This window comes from Idiotropiscis lumnitzeri, chromosome 12 (assembly GCF_059441095.1).
Source record: "Idiotropiscis lumnitzeri isolate Australia: NSW breed Sydney's pygmy pipehorse chromosome 12, RoL_Ilum_1.0, whole genome shotgun sequence".
NCBI classification, from domain to species: domain Eukaryota; kingdom Metazoa; phylum Chordata; class Actinopteri; order Syngnathiformes; family Syngnathidae; genus Idiotropiscis; species Idiotropiscis lumnitzeri.
Window position 1 is genome coordinate 17,015,096 of NC_142402.1, and position 14,843 is coordinate 17,029,938.

Here is a 14,843-nt window from a genome sequence, read left to right on the forward strand (position 1 = left end):
TATTGACAATAAATGACGTCAGTTGTCTCCATAAGTTCACCCCAAGTGAACCAAAAATCTTGCTATTTGGCATCCCCTTGTGGCCAATTTTGGTGCTGTCTTATTCTTGCACATCTTATTTTGGAGTTCCGTTTAAACAATTGAAATATGCATAACCAAAAAAAAGTACATGTTAGTTGGGGAGACATTTTTTAATAGAAATTTTCAAACAATGACCACCGAGTTCTGTAAACAGTACTTGTCAGGACAATAAATATTCGCGGGTGTTGGATACTTATTTAAAAAAAAAAAAACACATCTGTCGCTCTCAAACAGCAGAATAGATGTAAAGGTGAATTTAAAAAAAAAAAAAACGAAAAAACTCCAGATTCACACAAGCGTTGTAAAAAGTATAACCAGTGAACTTCTCTACTTAAAATAGGAATGTTAAGGATTCATATTGAAGTGTACAAACTCCTTTAAATATGAACTATTTAACAGTATGCATTCAACTAGCATACTTTTGAAAATACTAGTAGACAACCAATAGTATTGCAAGCAAAAATTAGTTGTGAGGAAAAAGTAAAATTAAGAAAGGTACTTGTGATTAAAAATACATTTTCAGAGGAATTTTTTTTTTTACAAACCAGCAATATTTGTTATACTTGGGGGGGGGGGGGTTCATATTTTTAATGCCTTTGTATGTTTTAAAAATAGTCACATTTCTTTTCAGGAGAAGTTACATACAATACTTCAGCCATATTTTTCAGGAGGAAAAGATTGTCAAGAAAGTGTAACTTTCCAAACAAGTATATATGGTTTAAATTGATGTAGGTGCATTTTTCTTTTTTCTGATTTTATTTTTTTGATGGAAAGAAAAAACATACTTGTGATTTTTTTTTTTTTTAAATGGCTATTTATGAGACTTTAAAAAAAAAATGTTTGGGAAAACAAGTCTGTTTTTTTTCTAGTTACGGGACATGAAGGAAACAAACTAGAAATATTAGTCTGGATCTGGTGACTGTATTTTCCAGATTTTTGTTGTTGTTAATGGAGCTCATATGCGACTGGACATGATCCCGGTGTTGAGTTTGAGGAAGAAGGCCTTGAGCTTGCATAGGCGGCATTTGTTCTTCTTGATGTTCTTCTTCTGGACATTCTGGTGGTTTGTCTTACCTCGGTCCTTGTCTTGGTCTTGTTCCTGGTCCTGGATCTGGTCAATCCAAGGCACCCAGGCACCGCCGTGCCGGTTGGGATGGGCACGGGGGTCGTCAGGCGGGAAGTGGACGGGCACTGCGGTGCGGTTGTAGTGGGCGAGGCGGGCCAGTAGACGGCGTACCACTTCGGGGCGCTGGTGGGAAAGGTCGCGGCGCTCGTACGGGTCGGCGCTGATGTTGAAAAGCCAAATACTTTTGACCCCCTCGCCGCCGTTTTGGCTCCGGAGCAACGGGAGCGCTCGCTCCAGGTTCCACCAGCGGCCCGCCAGTGTCGGCAGAACCTACCCCACAAAAAAACAACAAAAAAAATTTAATTAAGTTTAAAAAAATCATCAGAATAAACACGACACCAATAAATTTAAAAAATCAACTCAAATTACCACAGAAAATTGATGTTCCTCTTAATTTATCCCTGAATTTACCAAATATATTGAACCCATACAGTACACATAACTAAGATTCCCTCATTCATGATTTTTTTTCTTAAACCTTTTAGTAAAAACAAATGTTTTCCCCCCACAAAACTACAATCCTAAACAACAACAAAAAAATTGCAGAACTTATCTTCCCCAAAAAATGAGAAACTAAAAAAGTTGGTGGGGGTTGTGTACCTGCGGCGGGACCCACTCTCCATGTCCGGGGTCTCCGGTGAGCAGTTTCCAGTCTCCGACCCTGATGGCCGCCTGGACCGACGTGTCCCACACGGGCGACTCGAGGAGCGCGTTGGTGCCATCGGCTGCCGTCACGTCCTCGGAAGAAGCACGCGGAAACAAAGCCGTCGGCTGAGGAGATCGTTTGGCCTTGAGGCGCGGCTGCAGCTTGCTCTCGGTCCACGACAGGTTGTGCTCCGGACACGCCGTCCTTCTGGACTTGGACTTGGACGAGCGAGCAATGGAACGGTCCGGGCGACCTTTGAGCTCAGCGTACAACTTGTTTGTGCCTTTGGATTTTGACGACTTGAACGCAGACTTTTGCTTGGGTCGTTGCTTCAGGAGTTTCTTCTTTTTCTTCTTCCTTTTCTTGTTTAGCTTCTTAAATCCTGTGAGGAGAGAGTCTCTCGTTGAATCGAAACAAATTTCGTCATCAGACTAGTCAACACGCGAATGAACAACCAGCAGCTTTGGCTACGATCACTGCTCGTCCTCCTGGGACTTTTGGGAAATTTGTGCTAGTTGAAAAATTTTCAACAGCAACTAAACGTGGACTCTTTTTGCCAACTTGGGGTGTCACAGACTTACCTTTGGCAAGGTCGCCGGTGCGTGTGGGCGTGGGGGGCTTGTGCAGGGGGTCAATGTTGTGCAGGATCTCCTGACGAGGAGACGCTTTCCCTTCACTGATGGCGGCCCAGACATCAAAGCCATCCAGACCTTGGCTCTGCAGTAAAGGGAAAAACCACCTCGGTGCTCATGGGGCACGTTTCATTTTCAAGACGGACAGATGGGGTAGGGAAAAAAAAATAAGTTGCCATTTTTTGATGGTTACTCACCATCATGACATCTTTTTAAGATTTAAATGTGTTTGTTAAAATTTTTACATTCATGGGGAAAAAATGTATTTCTTGAAGTACTCTCTGGGGAAAATAATTCATAATTTTTGATTGTATTTGTAAAAAAAAAAAATAAATTGACATGTAAACTATGATTTATTTTCATGACTATTTTGATAGTATTAGTCATAGTAAATTAACCGAATCTTTAATTTGACAATAAATACAAACATTGTTTTTCAATGAAAAATGTATTTTAAATATCGTAGCACCAATGTAAATGTCGAATGTAGTTTAATGCCTGTGAGTACAAATTTTGGTCAGATATATACTTTGCAAGTCACACGACTCATTGTGGCTACTTGACTTTTTTTTTTTTTTTCCCCCTTCAGGCAGCCAAAATCTGGCTTCCAACCTAGCTCTGTGAGATACGCCAATAAAAGTCCAAAATTTATGTTTCAAGTCACCCTAAAAGCATCCATGAGCTCCATGTTCTGTGCGCCGCTGACATCTGAGAAGCACATTCATCTCCATTAATGTCAAATGTGCTTTTTACTTTTACGGCCACTGTGGAAAACTTGCCAATTCTCCGACACGGCTCGCTCGTACGCAGAATTAAAACGTTATCGCTACTCACCAAAGGCACTTTAAACGACACAAAAGCTTCTACAATTTCATAAAGCTGTCGAGAGCACTTGCATTTTTATACATCAAAAAGTTTAGTTTTTTTTTTTGTTAAAGAAAAAAGTAAGGGCTGCAAAATGATTATCACTATTTTGGATCAATATTGTAATTAGCTTGGGGCACCCGTTTGTTATTACCAATAATTTTTTTGGTCATTTCTTTTCAAGAAAGTTGTACTTTCATATACATGAGTTTACTTTAAAAAGTCAATCTTATGACATTTTTGTAAGTGCACTATTTCTTAAAACAAAACCTTTTGAAACATAAAAAAGTAACCTTGTAAAACACTATTGAAATAAAAACGTAAATATGTATTTTTATTTCAGAAAAAAATGTTCCATTTGTTGAAAACTAATGACTACTTCTGAAAGAGTTTGTTTTCCCTCCAGGACGTTTTATACAAACAAAAATAAATAGGATTTTTTTTTTTTTTTTTTTTTGAGTACTATATTTTCTTCAACTTTTTCCCCCAAGCCCAATGAAGAATTGTAGCACTTTTGCTGCGCCAAAATGGTCATGACATGCGACTAACCTGGCTGACGTTTCCTCCGGCGAGCGCGAGCAGAGTGGGGAACCAGTCGGTGATGTGGACGAGAGCGTTTGACACTCGCCTCCGTCGCCGTAGCAACGGACTGTGCACAAACGCCACGCCGCGGACGCCGCCCTCCCAGTAGGTGCCCTAAAAACAGCCGCAGCAGCACATCGCGAGCACAGGTATGACTTTTCGCCGATTTGGGGGTTGGTAAGTCGTCCTTTTCTGAGATTAGTACTGTGCAGTGCAAATAAGTGCTATTCTCTTGGCCGCGTTCACGTGTGGCGAGCCGTTTCGCATTACCTTTCGTCCTCGGAGCGGCCAGTTGCTCCCGCCAGTGAAGGGTTGCGCCCCGTTGTCGGTGGAGTAGACGATGACGCTGTCGCGGTACAAGCCCGACTTGCGCAGTGCGTATGTGACATTGCGCACCGCCTCGTCCACCGTTGACACCATGGCGGCAAACTTGCGGCGCGCCACGTCGGCCATGCCGCGGTACGGGTAGATGTACGACTTGGGCGGCTGCAGCGGTGTGTGTACCGCCTGCACAAAAAAAAAAATAAAAAAAACTCTTTAGGCAATTAACAAATCTTGTGCAAAATATAATTCTTGCCAAATTTGTTTTCCTGGTCGTTTGGCATTGGGTTTTAATATTTAAATGAATCATAATTAATTCATTGTAATGTCAGTAAACAAATATTAATAGAAAAAAAATTGTAAAAGTTCTTCTTGTCTTTTCTTTGTCTTTACCTGTAAGGAGAGAAGTAGGAAAATTGGTTGCCGAGTGGGATCGTGACTCTGGAGGATCTTGCGAGCTCGCTGCGTGAAGAGCGTGGTGGAGTATTTGCCCTCGTGACCCCAGGCCACGCTCTCGTTGTCGTGGAGATCATAGCCGCACAGGCCGGGGCCGTCGCACGACCCGTAACTGCGCACACGTGCCGCACACGAGCGAGCGAGTCACGTCCAATCATTTTTAGAATGTGAAACTACCATAAGCAAGCACTCGTTACCTGTAGTAGTCAACACTTCCCGTTAAGGATCCAAAGAAGGAATCGAAGCCTTTCCTGGTGGGCAGGCACGCCTTCCTGGATGCAAGACGAGAGAGCCAAGTGGGACTTAGCGAATGGGCCGTCCCACGGGTGCGGACTTAATTGCGGTGCGCTCACGTGTAGAATCCGAGATGCCACTTGCCCACCATGTGCGTGGCGTAGCCGGCCTGGCGCAGCCGCTGGGGGAGCGTGTCCAAGTAGGGGGGCAGGCAGCTGGGCTGGCTCGGCCTGATGATGGAGTGCTGAAGGCCCGTGTGGATCTGGTACCTGCCCAAACCAACAGCACTTACTTATGGGACACTAGTGTACTAGCGGTGTACTAGCGCTGTACAAATAGTGTACTAGTACCTGCCGGTGAGTAGCTGGCTTCGTGAGGGCGTGCATATGGGCTGTACGTAGTAGTTCTCCAGCTTGACACCCTCGGCCGCCAACTTGTCCAACGTGGGTGTCTTGATGCTGGGGTTGTGGTAGCCAATGTCGTTGAAGCCCTGTCCGAGAGGGGGGGGGGGTCTACATGTAATCTACGTCATCATCATCATCATCATTTTTCACATACCTGACGATTTTCTCTGAGCGCACCTCAAATCCCCACCGCTAGAAGGCAGCAGCAGCCTTAACAACATTACTTCACGCCGGTCTTGCACACCCACCTGATCGTCGATGAGGATGAAGATGATGTGCGGCTGCTTCCTGCTACCCTTCGCTGTCGTCGTCGTGTCGTTCTCGACGTCGTCGACATCGTCGTTCCCGTCATTGCGGCGCTCCTCTCGATGATCGCAGCAGCCGCAGTGCAAACGGACAACACAAAGCAACAAGAGTAGCGACGTGTTGGCGGTCGCCTGCATCTTTCCTGCAGGGGCTTCAAACATAAACATCGGATTTTACGTGAACGCACCACCAGAGGGCGCACCTCCAAAAATACTTTTAGCCAGCATTTGACTTTTTCAGGCTCAGCTTGGGCTCTTAAGAGAAGAAAAAGAATACACATATCATCACTTGATCGTTTGATTTTGTTTTTTTTTATACTTCCATGAGCCTTAAAAATACAGAAGGGAAAAATAGTACAATTAATTAGGACAAGAATAATATTCCGAAAATTAAGAATATGTGTATTTTTTTTCATGAAAGATATTTTTTTTCCTAAAGCGATATTAAAAAATATTTTTATTTCAAATTAGTTTTATTTTATAATTCAAAACTTTTCAAACTAAGCGCTTTTCAACTGTCCCTTGGAGACAAACAATGGGCTGGTGACCAGTCATACTCAAGTCATATATATTGACAAAAAAAGTGACTGGTCTCACATGTCGACAGAGAATGGACTGGTCCCCAGCCGCTGTCAAGGCACTTAAAGACAAACAATGAACTGGTCTCCACTGAATGTCAAGACGCGAATCCTGACGCGCACACACACACAAAGAACAGACTCGCTGCAGGTTGATGTAGGGCACATATTGACAAACAATTGACTGGTTACAGCCAATCATAGCGCTCAGACACATAGAGGATTGGTCGCCAGTCTTCCATGAAATGAATATGCCTGTTTGGGGAATGTGAGAGGAAGAGCACACACAAGTCGGAACGTGCAAACGCCGCACGCACAACCGAGATTCGAACCCAGAACCTCGCAACTACTAGCCAAATGTCACGTGCTAACCACTAGGGTTCTGTGCTGCCTGACATATTTATCACACAATTTCTTTAATTTATAAATCAAAAAGATAACAGATCTGATCTGCCGCGTTGCCAATTGGGATCAGTCCGAGGCAGTTGTCATTCAATCAAGTAATCAATTAGTCAATCAATCAATAATACCTAGACGTCGACCCAATGTGAGTCACTCCATTCTCGTTCTTGTTGTTCGAAGTTCGCCGAGGACGTCGCCGCATGTCCTCAAGTTTCCCAGCGAACTTTTCCTTCCTCCAAAAAGACTTTCTTCACACTCCCACTGGAAGAAAAAAAAGAGGAAAAAATCCACACTCGTCGTCACACGAACTTGATTAACATGAATTCCACCTTTATCCGCCAAAATAAAAGTCTTCCGAGAATACCAAAGCGGCAAAATGGCAAGATTAAAGCCAAAATTTAGAATGAATCATTGTTAAAAACAACACAAATAATCATTTAAATCCCACTCAGCACACGCATTGCTTGATTGCGACTCGCTAATGTTCGTAGCTAATTGTGGTTAGCGGTTAGATAGCTGTTTGCACAAATTAGACCGCCGAGCAAAGCGTTTTTTTTTTGTTTTGTTTTTTTTACGGCCACATAAAGACCAACTTCAATCATTTGACAGCGAACGTTTACCTTTTATTTTGAAAAGTCCAACCAGACTATATCCGCCGCAGCTGCCGGTATCTTTTTTTTCCGAGTGGGAAACTTGATCATTAAAAAGAGCTCCAAAATTTCATTTCACGCTGTTTTCTTTCCACACACACTGCTTCACTCGTTACTGGACACTGACGTGATAGTATTTAATGTTTGAACTTTGTTGTCTTCTTAAGTCCAACGTGAACAAATGCTGAATATGCATGCTAACAAGAAACAGGCCATCTGGCAAGGTGATGAATAATGCATGATCCATGTAATAATGAAGTACAGTCGGCCTAATCCAAACCAAATGTATTTCCAGAGCACATTGAAAAACAACCCGCTTGACCAATGTCCTTTCAAGTACACAACATTTAGTATGCAATACAATACAACTTTATTTGTAAAGCGCATTTCACAAGAAACAAAGCGTTTAACAGATTATAACATAACATAGTTTTAACTATAATTTAATATTGTAGTCGAGCGTGCATAAATAAATACTTGCACCGTAAACAATGTTTGAACCGCTTTCTCGGGCGTGCTGGAGCCTATCCCCGTCTATCCTGGAGCGCAGCATGTCCCACTGTCAATTTTACAAAACACGTTAGAGAGAGAATGTGCCGAGGGATTTATTGGAGGTGCAATATATCCTCAGGTGTCTTCACGGTAAGGAATTCTCATATGTAAAAATTCCTCTAAGGTGAGGTCAGGATTTATTTGGATCGTTTCCATGAGCATGAACTGCAAAACAAACAAAACTCTCCATATGGCTCGTCACAATTTAACGCTTATCTTTATGCGTCATGCGGTCAGTGTTGTTGAAATGTTATGAATGATTGTTACAAGTATATTGTATTTTAATACAATTATAATGAATTTACCAATGATGCATTAGACGTAACCAAAAACACGATTTAATATTTGATAAAATAAACCATTTTACATGTGTAAAATATAATAAAATATCAATTAAAGAACAGGATGGGTTAGATGTGCCCCCTGGGATTTTTTTGAATATTTTTATGAATAAATATACGTTTCGGAATAACGTAAGAATGAACGTCCATCCATCCATCCATCCATCCATTGCGTGATAACAAAACAAACTTCTGCATCACATTATGACGCCAAAGATGAGAAAGACAAATAGATAAGACACACAATTACTAGCATAAACATTTACATTATCTTGACATGATTGTCGTTGCAACAACAACAAAAAAATGATATCGCGTGTCGTGAATTAGAGCTATCGTTAACAGCCTGCTTTGATTTAGCCAGATTTTACTTCCGGCTTTTCTGCCATTTGCCTTAGGAAGACTCCAACTCCCATGATGCAACTCGGTGTGAAGTGAAGTGTGTTGATATGTAAAGTGAAGCAGCGAGGCCTCCCCTTGAAACATTTCAAATTGATGTCGTGTTCGTCATGTCGTGCGAGGAAGACTCGTCGCTGCTCTTCCTCATCGTCCAACATCTAAAGATGAAAGGCATGCTGGTCGCCGCTCAAGTGCTGGAGGAACATGTTAGCCAGGTAACACACAAAAAGGACTAAAAATGTTTGACATTTTTTAATATCCGTTTTGGGAGCGTGCCAGTTGCTATCATTTTGTTTAATGGCTGACCGGCGACGAAGAAAAGGGACAGAAAAGTAGAAACAAATGCCAATTTGGTGTTTAAACAAGGCCTTTCTGGATGGAATAGAACAAGATGTACAGTTGGGGGGTGTGTGTGTGTGTGTCAATGACCCCCTTCCCCCCCACCCCATCCGACCATTTACAGCTAGCTATTGCTAACATTGTCAAGTTTAACCAACACATAGTCGATGTTTTTCTTTCAAATATTAACTCTTTAGATCATAATGGAAGCACAACCATTTTTTAGAAAGCATCCTTTCATATTCATCTTTTTCACCTGTGTGTACAGTAAGACATTTTTATGGCATCATGTAAACTAAATGCATGTTCGTATTTTATAAGGTTGTTAAGATTCATCTATTAGCGGAGAACTAATCGATTATCAAATTAATCGCCAAATCTCTTACTAATCGAGTAATCGTTTAGAGTCCTCGTTTCACCTAAAATTGACCAATTTCTCTGATTTCAGCCTCTCAACAGAAATTATTCTTTTGATTTCTGGGTCCTTCATGAAAGTGGACTGATGGTCTTTTGTTTAATCAGAATAAGACTGATGTAAACATGTGTTTTTAATTTAGGAAACAATGCCTTTTCTCTTGTAATGTGATGCCTAGAATGACATTGTTTTTTTTTAACATGACATGATTTTACAGCATATGATAAGAATAGATCAAATATGTCACCACCTCACATGAGTTTTTTTCCTGTTGATATATTACACTTGCTGCGCAGCCGTCAGTCCATGCCAATTTGTTTTTATCCAGGTGGAGATACCCAACGCAAGCGTGAACTTACAAGACATCTACAAAGGATGGAGGAAGTAAGCTTAATTTCTGATTGAATCTTGCCAAAAATGACTGCTGTTATAATAAGCAGCACAAATTATAGTTTGGTTCATCATTCGTAGCTAAAAAGTGCTCCAGCGGCAACATGCGACGGTAATAAATTGTGCTTGGATGCACGTGTGTGTGTGTGTGTGTGTGTGTGTGTGTGTGTGTGTGCGCGCGAGCGCGTGTTTAGGCTGGGCTTGCATATCCAGCATGTCGAGCAACTAGTCGATGCCTCCAATGTGCCCTGCACCGTTGAACCTGAAGGGGGCGCTAATGAGATGCCCCCACAAGACAACAACACGGATGTTGAATCTCTGCTAGGTAAGTAATTTTTTTAAATGGTCATGTTTGCATTTTCTTTCCTAAAGATTAACTTTTGATTTAGCCTCTAGGACAGAAGGTGTGGAACACTTGAACGGATGCGACCCCAACGGCTGTCGCTCACCTCAACCTGAAGAGGAAGAACAAACCAAACCAGAGGTAAATAAAGTAATATGCGATCCATGTATGATGCAGTGCACGTCTTCAAATTAATGCTGACTGTCCACAAATGTTCAAATAACTTTGGATTCATCAGGCGGAAGTGGCCAAGCCCCAAAGTTTGACTTTCCGTTTGGTTGCACACGCATAGCTGCGCTCCACTGGCTGTAATAATGGCGCGTCTGTGTGTGCGTGCGAGTCTCAGCCAACCACAACAGTACACTTTCACATGTCTGTCTCGCCCATTTCCCCTGCTGATCATCTCCTTTGTGTCTGTACAGATTATTGCCACCAGCTGTCACATCAGAGTAAGCAGCTCCATTCGGACGTCGTCTTGCTCACTTCGCTAACTTCATTTTTTTTTTTTTTTTTACAACCTTTTGTGCAGTACACAAAAGTGACGTTGAAGCAGAAACCTATCAAGGAGCACTCAGAGTTAACTACACTTTGTCATCTTCTTTCTCCAGCAGCCAGAAGTCGTCATGGATGTCCCGTTGGAGTCGAGTGTCAATCAAACAGAGGCCACGCCCATCCCAAAGGAAGCAACCAATGATTGCTCGGATGATGAGGGCAACACCGAGGTGCAAGAAAGTACAATTGGCTTGAGCGATCAACAAGAGATGTTTTGTGCCAACGACGTCCCGTCTCCTGCAGGTTGAAACAAACACACACACACACACACACAAGGTCCTCTTTGGCACTTGGGTGCCAAGATTCGCAGGCAACTGTGAAGATGTCTCATTTTAAAAAATGATTCTTCCAAATGACTCCATGAGACTTTGTCGCCATTATATGCATTTTTGTTGGTGGAAAAAAAACAACTTAAATATGTGAAGAAAAAAAATTAAATAAAAATTTAAAAAATCAATATATGCCCTAACTGATTTTATTCTTGGAAACAGTATTTGACCTTTTTTTCTGGAAAAAGTAGGACTTTTGTTGGAAAAAAAAACTCCAGTCCAGCTTTATAAGTAAATATTACTCATGGATTTATTTATTTATTTTTTTACAAATATCTATTTTAATGAAAATACCACTATTCTCTCGTAAGATTACCCTTAAGTCTTTTTTTCATGGCAAAAAAGAAAATCCAGCCATTCATTTGTGTTTAGACGCGGACGTCACGACCGAACTGGATGAAGAGGATGTTGCCAAGGTAACAAACACTTCGAAGGATGTCAACAACAGCGTGTGTGTTGAAAAGATGGAAGTCAGTGCCGTCACAGCCCAGTCGGAGCAGGAGGACGACCAGACGGGGGCGCTGCAGTCTCCCGATGACGGTAAAAAACAATTTGGTCGTAGGCACGTAATGACATTTTTGTCCCATTTTCTGCCTTCTCAAAACGAGTGTTGTCATTTTTTTATTTTTTTTTCTAAAGAGGAGGAGCGAGATAGCCTCAATGTCGCCATCCACCTCAACATTGACATTGAGATTGACAAAAGTGAGGTTTGTCCCGCTGAAGAAGTGGCAACTCCCAAGAAGAAAAAGACGAAGACGAAGACAGCACCTGATGAGGATCAGAAGACGGCGCAGGAAAATTTGCCAGAAAAAGCTAAGAAAGGCAAGAAGAGGAAGAAGGAGGAAGACGAAAAGGAGCAGCAGGGGGTGGAGGATGACGTGGCTGCACCGGCGGAGAAGAAGAAACGAAAGAAGAAGAAGAGGAGGAAGGAAGAGGAGGAAGGAGAATGTCAGGGCACAGAGGAGGTGCAGTGTAATGAAGGTACAACAGGGGGCATCGCAGAGCCACAAAAAAAAGATGACATGCTACAAAAAGAAAAAGCAAAAGAAAAATATATTACGGCAAGAATAAACTTGTTTTCAGAAGGGGAAAAAATGTACTTTTTTCTCAGTAAGAAGTCTTAATTCTTTAAAAAAAAATTGCGGAAAAGCATCCTCTTCATTCTTCAAAAAAAAGGACTTTGAAAAATATTTCTTGGGGGAATTTATTCCTGAAAAATATGTGACTTTATTTTGTAAGAATTAAAAAAAAAATAATCCAGATTTATTCTTGTAAAAATATGACTTTATTGTTGTAATAATGACTTTGTTTCTAAAAATATGACTTTAGTCCGAGAAGAATATGCCTTGAATCTTGAAAAATCACCACTAAAAACTAAATAAAACTAATAGAAAATGTGACTTCATTCTTGAAAAAGATGACTTCAGACTGTAAAAAAAATGATTACGTCCTTAGAAAAATATAACTTATTGACAAAAGATGGCTTTATTCTGAGAAAACGGCCTTTTTTTTTTTAGTATCTTTATTGATTTTCTTTTGGGGGGGGGGGAAATTTGGGTAAAACAACCACTTTGTAGAACTTTGAAACAAATAATTGCCGACGTTTCTCTTTAACGCCACGTCTTAATTGTTACCGTTTCCTCTTCTATCCTGAAGGTGGCGCCAGTCCTCAAATCTCCTATTCCCAGAAGCGGCGTCAACGGAGGAAGCAAACGAAAATGCAAACGCAACAGCAGCTCGACGAAAGCGAGGCAGACCAAACTCCGCTGCTGAAATTCCCCAAACCAGACGTGGGTAATGCCAACTTAGAGGACGGCAAATCAAAAAAAAAGATGACTCCAGAAGAGACCGTCATAAAAGAAAAGCAGTCTCCTGCCAGCATCACCAAAAAGAAGAAGAAGACGACGACGACAGCAGCCAGTGAAGAAAAGCTTGACGATGCTGGCGACTTTTTGGATGCCGTGAGTGAGAAAAAGAAGACAAAGACGAAGAAGAGAGCAGCCAATGAGGAAGCGATTCAGGAAATGGAAAGCGGCGGGTATGCTAACGACTCATTGGAGGTGAAAAGGAGAAGGAAGAAGGACAAGAAGAAGAAAGAGGAGGAAGAGCTGGAGGTGGCCCAAAGTCACCAAACTCCTGTTTGCAAAAAAAAGAGTAAGCGTTCATTTCAAAGTTTGAAATCAAATTTAGTCCCAGTTCTAATTGATCAATTATTTGCTTCTGTTTAGGAAATAAGCTTGGCCTGCACACACTTGCGTTCATGGCTGATTAATTCCTTCTGAAACGTTACCGTTCTCCATTTTTAACAAACGATGCTTACTCACATGTTTATAATGTAACTGTTTTTACTCGTTATAGTCTTAAAAAAAAAAATGTCACTTTGAATCCAAGGCAACATAATGCTGCACGGCTCCTGCAGAGTGAGTGAGGAGGCGGAGTCTTACAACACTTTTCACACATTCAGGCGATCACAGATTTGTTCTCAGGCTATTTTAGCTCTTGAAGCGATGAGTGAAAATTGGTGAACTTAAAAATATTTGAACTGACAAGATTTTCGCCAGTGACGATTTATAATTACTGAAGATGCGCTTGCTTACATTCTACGTTTGGGCCCTTCATTGGGATTTGCTGCTGCTGTTTTTGTTGCAGAGAAGAAGAAGGTGAAGGACAAAACGGTGGATGATGAAGACGCTTGACTCACGGTAAGATACAGCGCAGCACATCATTGCAGTGCTCCAACTACTGCCCTCTAGTGGCTAGGAATGACATGTCAACAACCTCACAGCTGAAAAGTTGTAGTGATGAGGCTTTGACATTCGTTGTCCCGAGACAAATTAAAAACTAAATAATTAAATAATAGTAATAATTACAGTAAATGATAATTAAATGGAAAGATTAAATAAAATAAAAATGCCATTTCTGGAGCAATACGTGATTGACTAAGAAAGACAAAAAGACTCAACCAGAAGGAGGTGTTCTTTTTGCTCTTTGCTGGAGTTGAAAGTAAATGATTTGATTCGTGGAAAAGTATGATTATTAATTAGATATTAATCATTCCTAAAAAATACAACATTGCTATTAAAAGTTTCTTGGAAAAAAAAAACGGGCTAGTTTTGAATTAAGGACTGAAATTCTTAGAATGATACAATTTTATTTTTAAAAAAAAGGGTTAGGGTTTAGGGTTAGAATTTAATGTTTTGGGTTTCGGGTTTAGGGGTGGTGTTAGGGTTTATAGGGTTAGAGTTTAGATTTCATGGTTAGGGTTTAGAGTTAAAAGGGAACATTGACTGTGTGTGATCCTACTTTTTTGTTTCAGTGTGTTTGAAGACCACGTTGGACCACTGAAATCGTTTGTTGTTAAATGTGTCACATTATTTGTATGTATACATTTAAAAAAAAAAACTGTTCATGTAGACAGCTTGACACATGTTTTCCGTGTTGCTGGAGAAATATTTCACCTTCATTATGCAGTAAAAAATGTCAAGAATTGTTCTGGTTTTGATGGCAGCATGTCACAGGCAAGTTCCTTAGACACCTGAGAACGCTTCAAAAGTAAAAAAAAGCATTTCATGTGCGCAACCCTGAACGTGTCCTGTATTGTTTGCTCAACGCGCTGCGCTGGCGACAACTCTGAAGCTTTTTTTGGCGAGGAAAAAAAACAGAGGCTGACATTTCAAAGTAAATGTGAAGCATAAACGCCGCATCGATCCAAGTTTCAGCATTGCAGCTTTTAACGGGAGACAAAAGAACAGCAACAATAGCTCCGTGACATTTCTTGGTGGAAAAGAAACAAAAACAAATGACGCATGCCAACAAAGTTGCTCACCCTTGATTAGAGCTTTGGACACAAACTGGACACATACAAGAAATTAAAAGGGAGGGAAATGTGGAGTTTGTTCAAA

The 14,843-nt window shown here is 41.2% G+C and overlaps 2 protein-coding genes across 6 annotated transcripts; one reads left to right on the plus strand and one right to left on the minus strand.

Annotated features, from left to right (window-relative positions):
• Positions 1-172: 172 nt before the first annotated feature.
• LOC148326236 (arylsulfatase I-like) lies at positions 173-7,396 on the minus strand. Of its 2 annotated transcripts, XM_088311717.1 has the most exons (12): positions 7,252-7,396; positions 6,760-6,892; positions 5,595-5,803; positions 5,293-5,432; positions 5,062-5,211; positions 4,906-4,980; positions 4,646-4,820; positions 4,202-4,438; positions 3,899-4,045; positions 2,435-2,570; positions 1,808-2,235; positions 173-1,477 (listed from the first exon to the last, which is right to left on the minus strand). In XM_088311717.1, exons 3-12 carry the CDS (start codon positions 5,787-5,789, stop codon positions 1,037-1,039), a joined length of 2,124 nt encoding a protein of 707 aa, XP_088167843.1. In that variant the 5' UTR covers positions 5,790-5,803; positions 6,760-6,892; positions 7,252-7,396; the 3' UTR covers positions 173-1,036. The 2 variants fall into 2 exon arrangements, with proteins under 2 accessions (XP_088167843.1, XP_088167842.1); XM_088311716.1 differs by lacking the exon at positions 7,252-7,396 and having other exon boundaries at positions 6,760-6,921.
• Positions 7,397-8,591: 1,195 nt separating this feature from the next.
• On the plus strand, positions 8,592-14,520 carry LOC148326237 (uncharacterized). 4 transcript variants are annotated; one of them, XM_088311725.1, is made up of 11 exons: positions 8,592-8,788; positions 9,656-9,711; positions 9,912-10,042; positions 10,107-10,201; positions 10,483-10,509; positions 10,669-10,855; positions 11,314-11,481; positions 11,581-11,922; positions 12,598-13,095; positions 13,591-13,643; positions 14,258-14,520. In XM_088311725.1, the coding sequence occupies exons 1-10, from the start codon at positions 8,684-8,686 to the stop codon at positions 13,635-13,637; spliced, it is 1,656 nt and encodes a 551-aa protein (XP_088167851.1). In that variant the 5' UTR covers positions 8,592-8,683; the 3' UTR covers positions 13,638-13,643; positions 14,258-14,520. The 4 variants fall into 4 exon arrangements, with proteins under 4 accessions (XP_088167851.1, XP_088167852.1, XP_088167854.1 ...); XM_088311726.1 differs by having other exon boundaries at positions 10,672-10,855; XM_088311728.1 differs by lacking the exon at positions 10,483-10,509 and having other exon boundaries at positions 10,672-10,855.
• Positions 14,521-14,843: the final 323 nt, after the last annotated feature.

What these genes read in the sequence shown, in the direction of transcription:
- LOC148326236 (XM_088311717.1), bottom strand. Translation starts at nt 5,789, where the DNA reads ATGCAGGCGACCGCCAACACGTCGCTACTCTTGTTGCTTTGTGTTGTC. An exon ending in CCGGAGGAAACGTCAGCCAG is followed by an intron (nt 2,571 to 3,898) that starts GTTAGTCGCATG and finishes CCTTTACTGCAG; the next exon opens with AGCCAAGGTCTGGATGGCTT. An exon ending in GAGAGTGGGTCCCGCCGCAG is followed by an intron (nt 1,478 to 1,807) that starts GTACACAACCCC and finishes TTTGTGGGGTAG; the next exon opens with GTTCTGCCGACACTGGCGGG.
- LOC148326237 (XM_088311725.1), top strand. Translation starts at nt 8,684, where the DNA reads ATGTCGTGCGAGGAAGACTCGTCGCTGCTCTTCCTCATCGTCCAACAT. An exon ending in AAGAACAAACCAAACCAGAG is followed by an intron (nt 10,202 to 10,482) that starts GTAAATAAAGTA and finishes GTGTCTGTACAG; the next exon opens with ATTATTGCCACCAGCTGTCA. An exon ending in CCACCAGCTGTCACATCAGA is followed by an intron (nt 10,510 to 10,668) that starts GTAAGCAGCTCC and finishes TTCTTTCTCCAG; the next exon opens with CAGCCAGAAGTCGTCATGGA.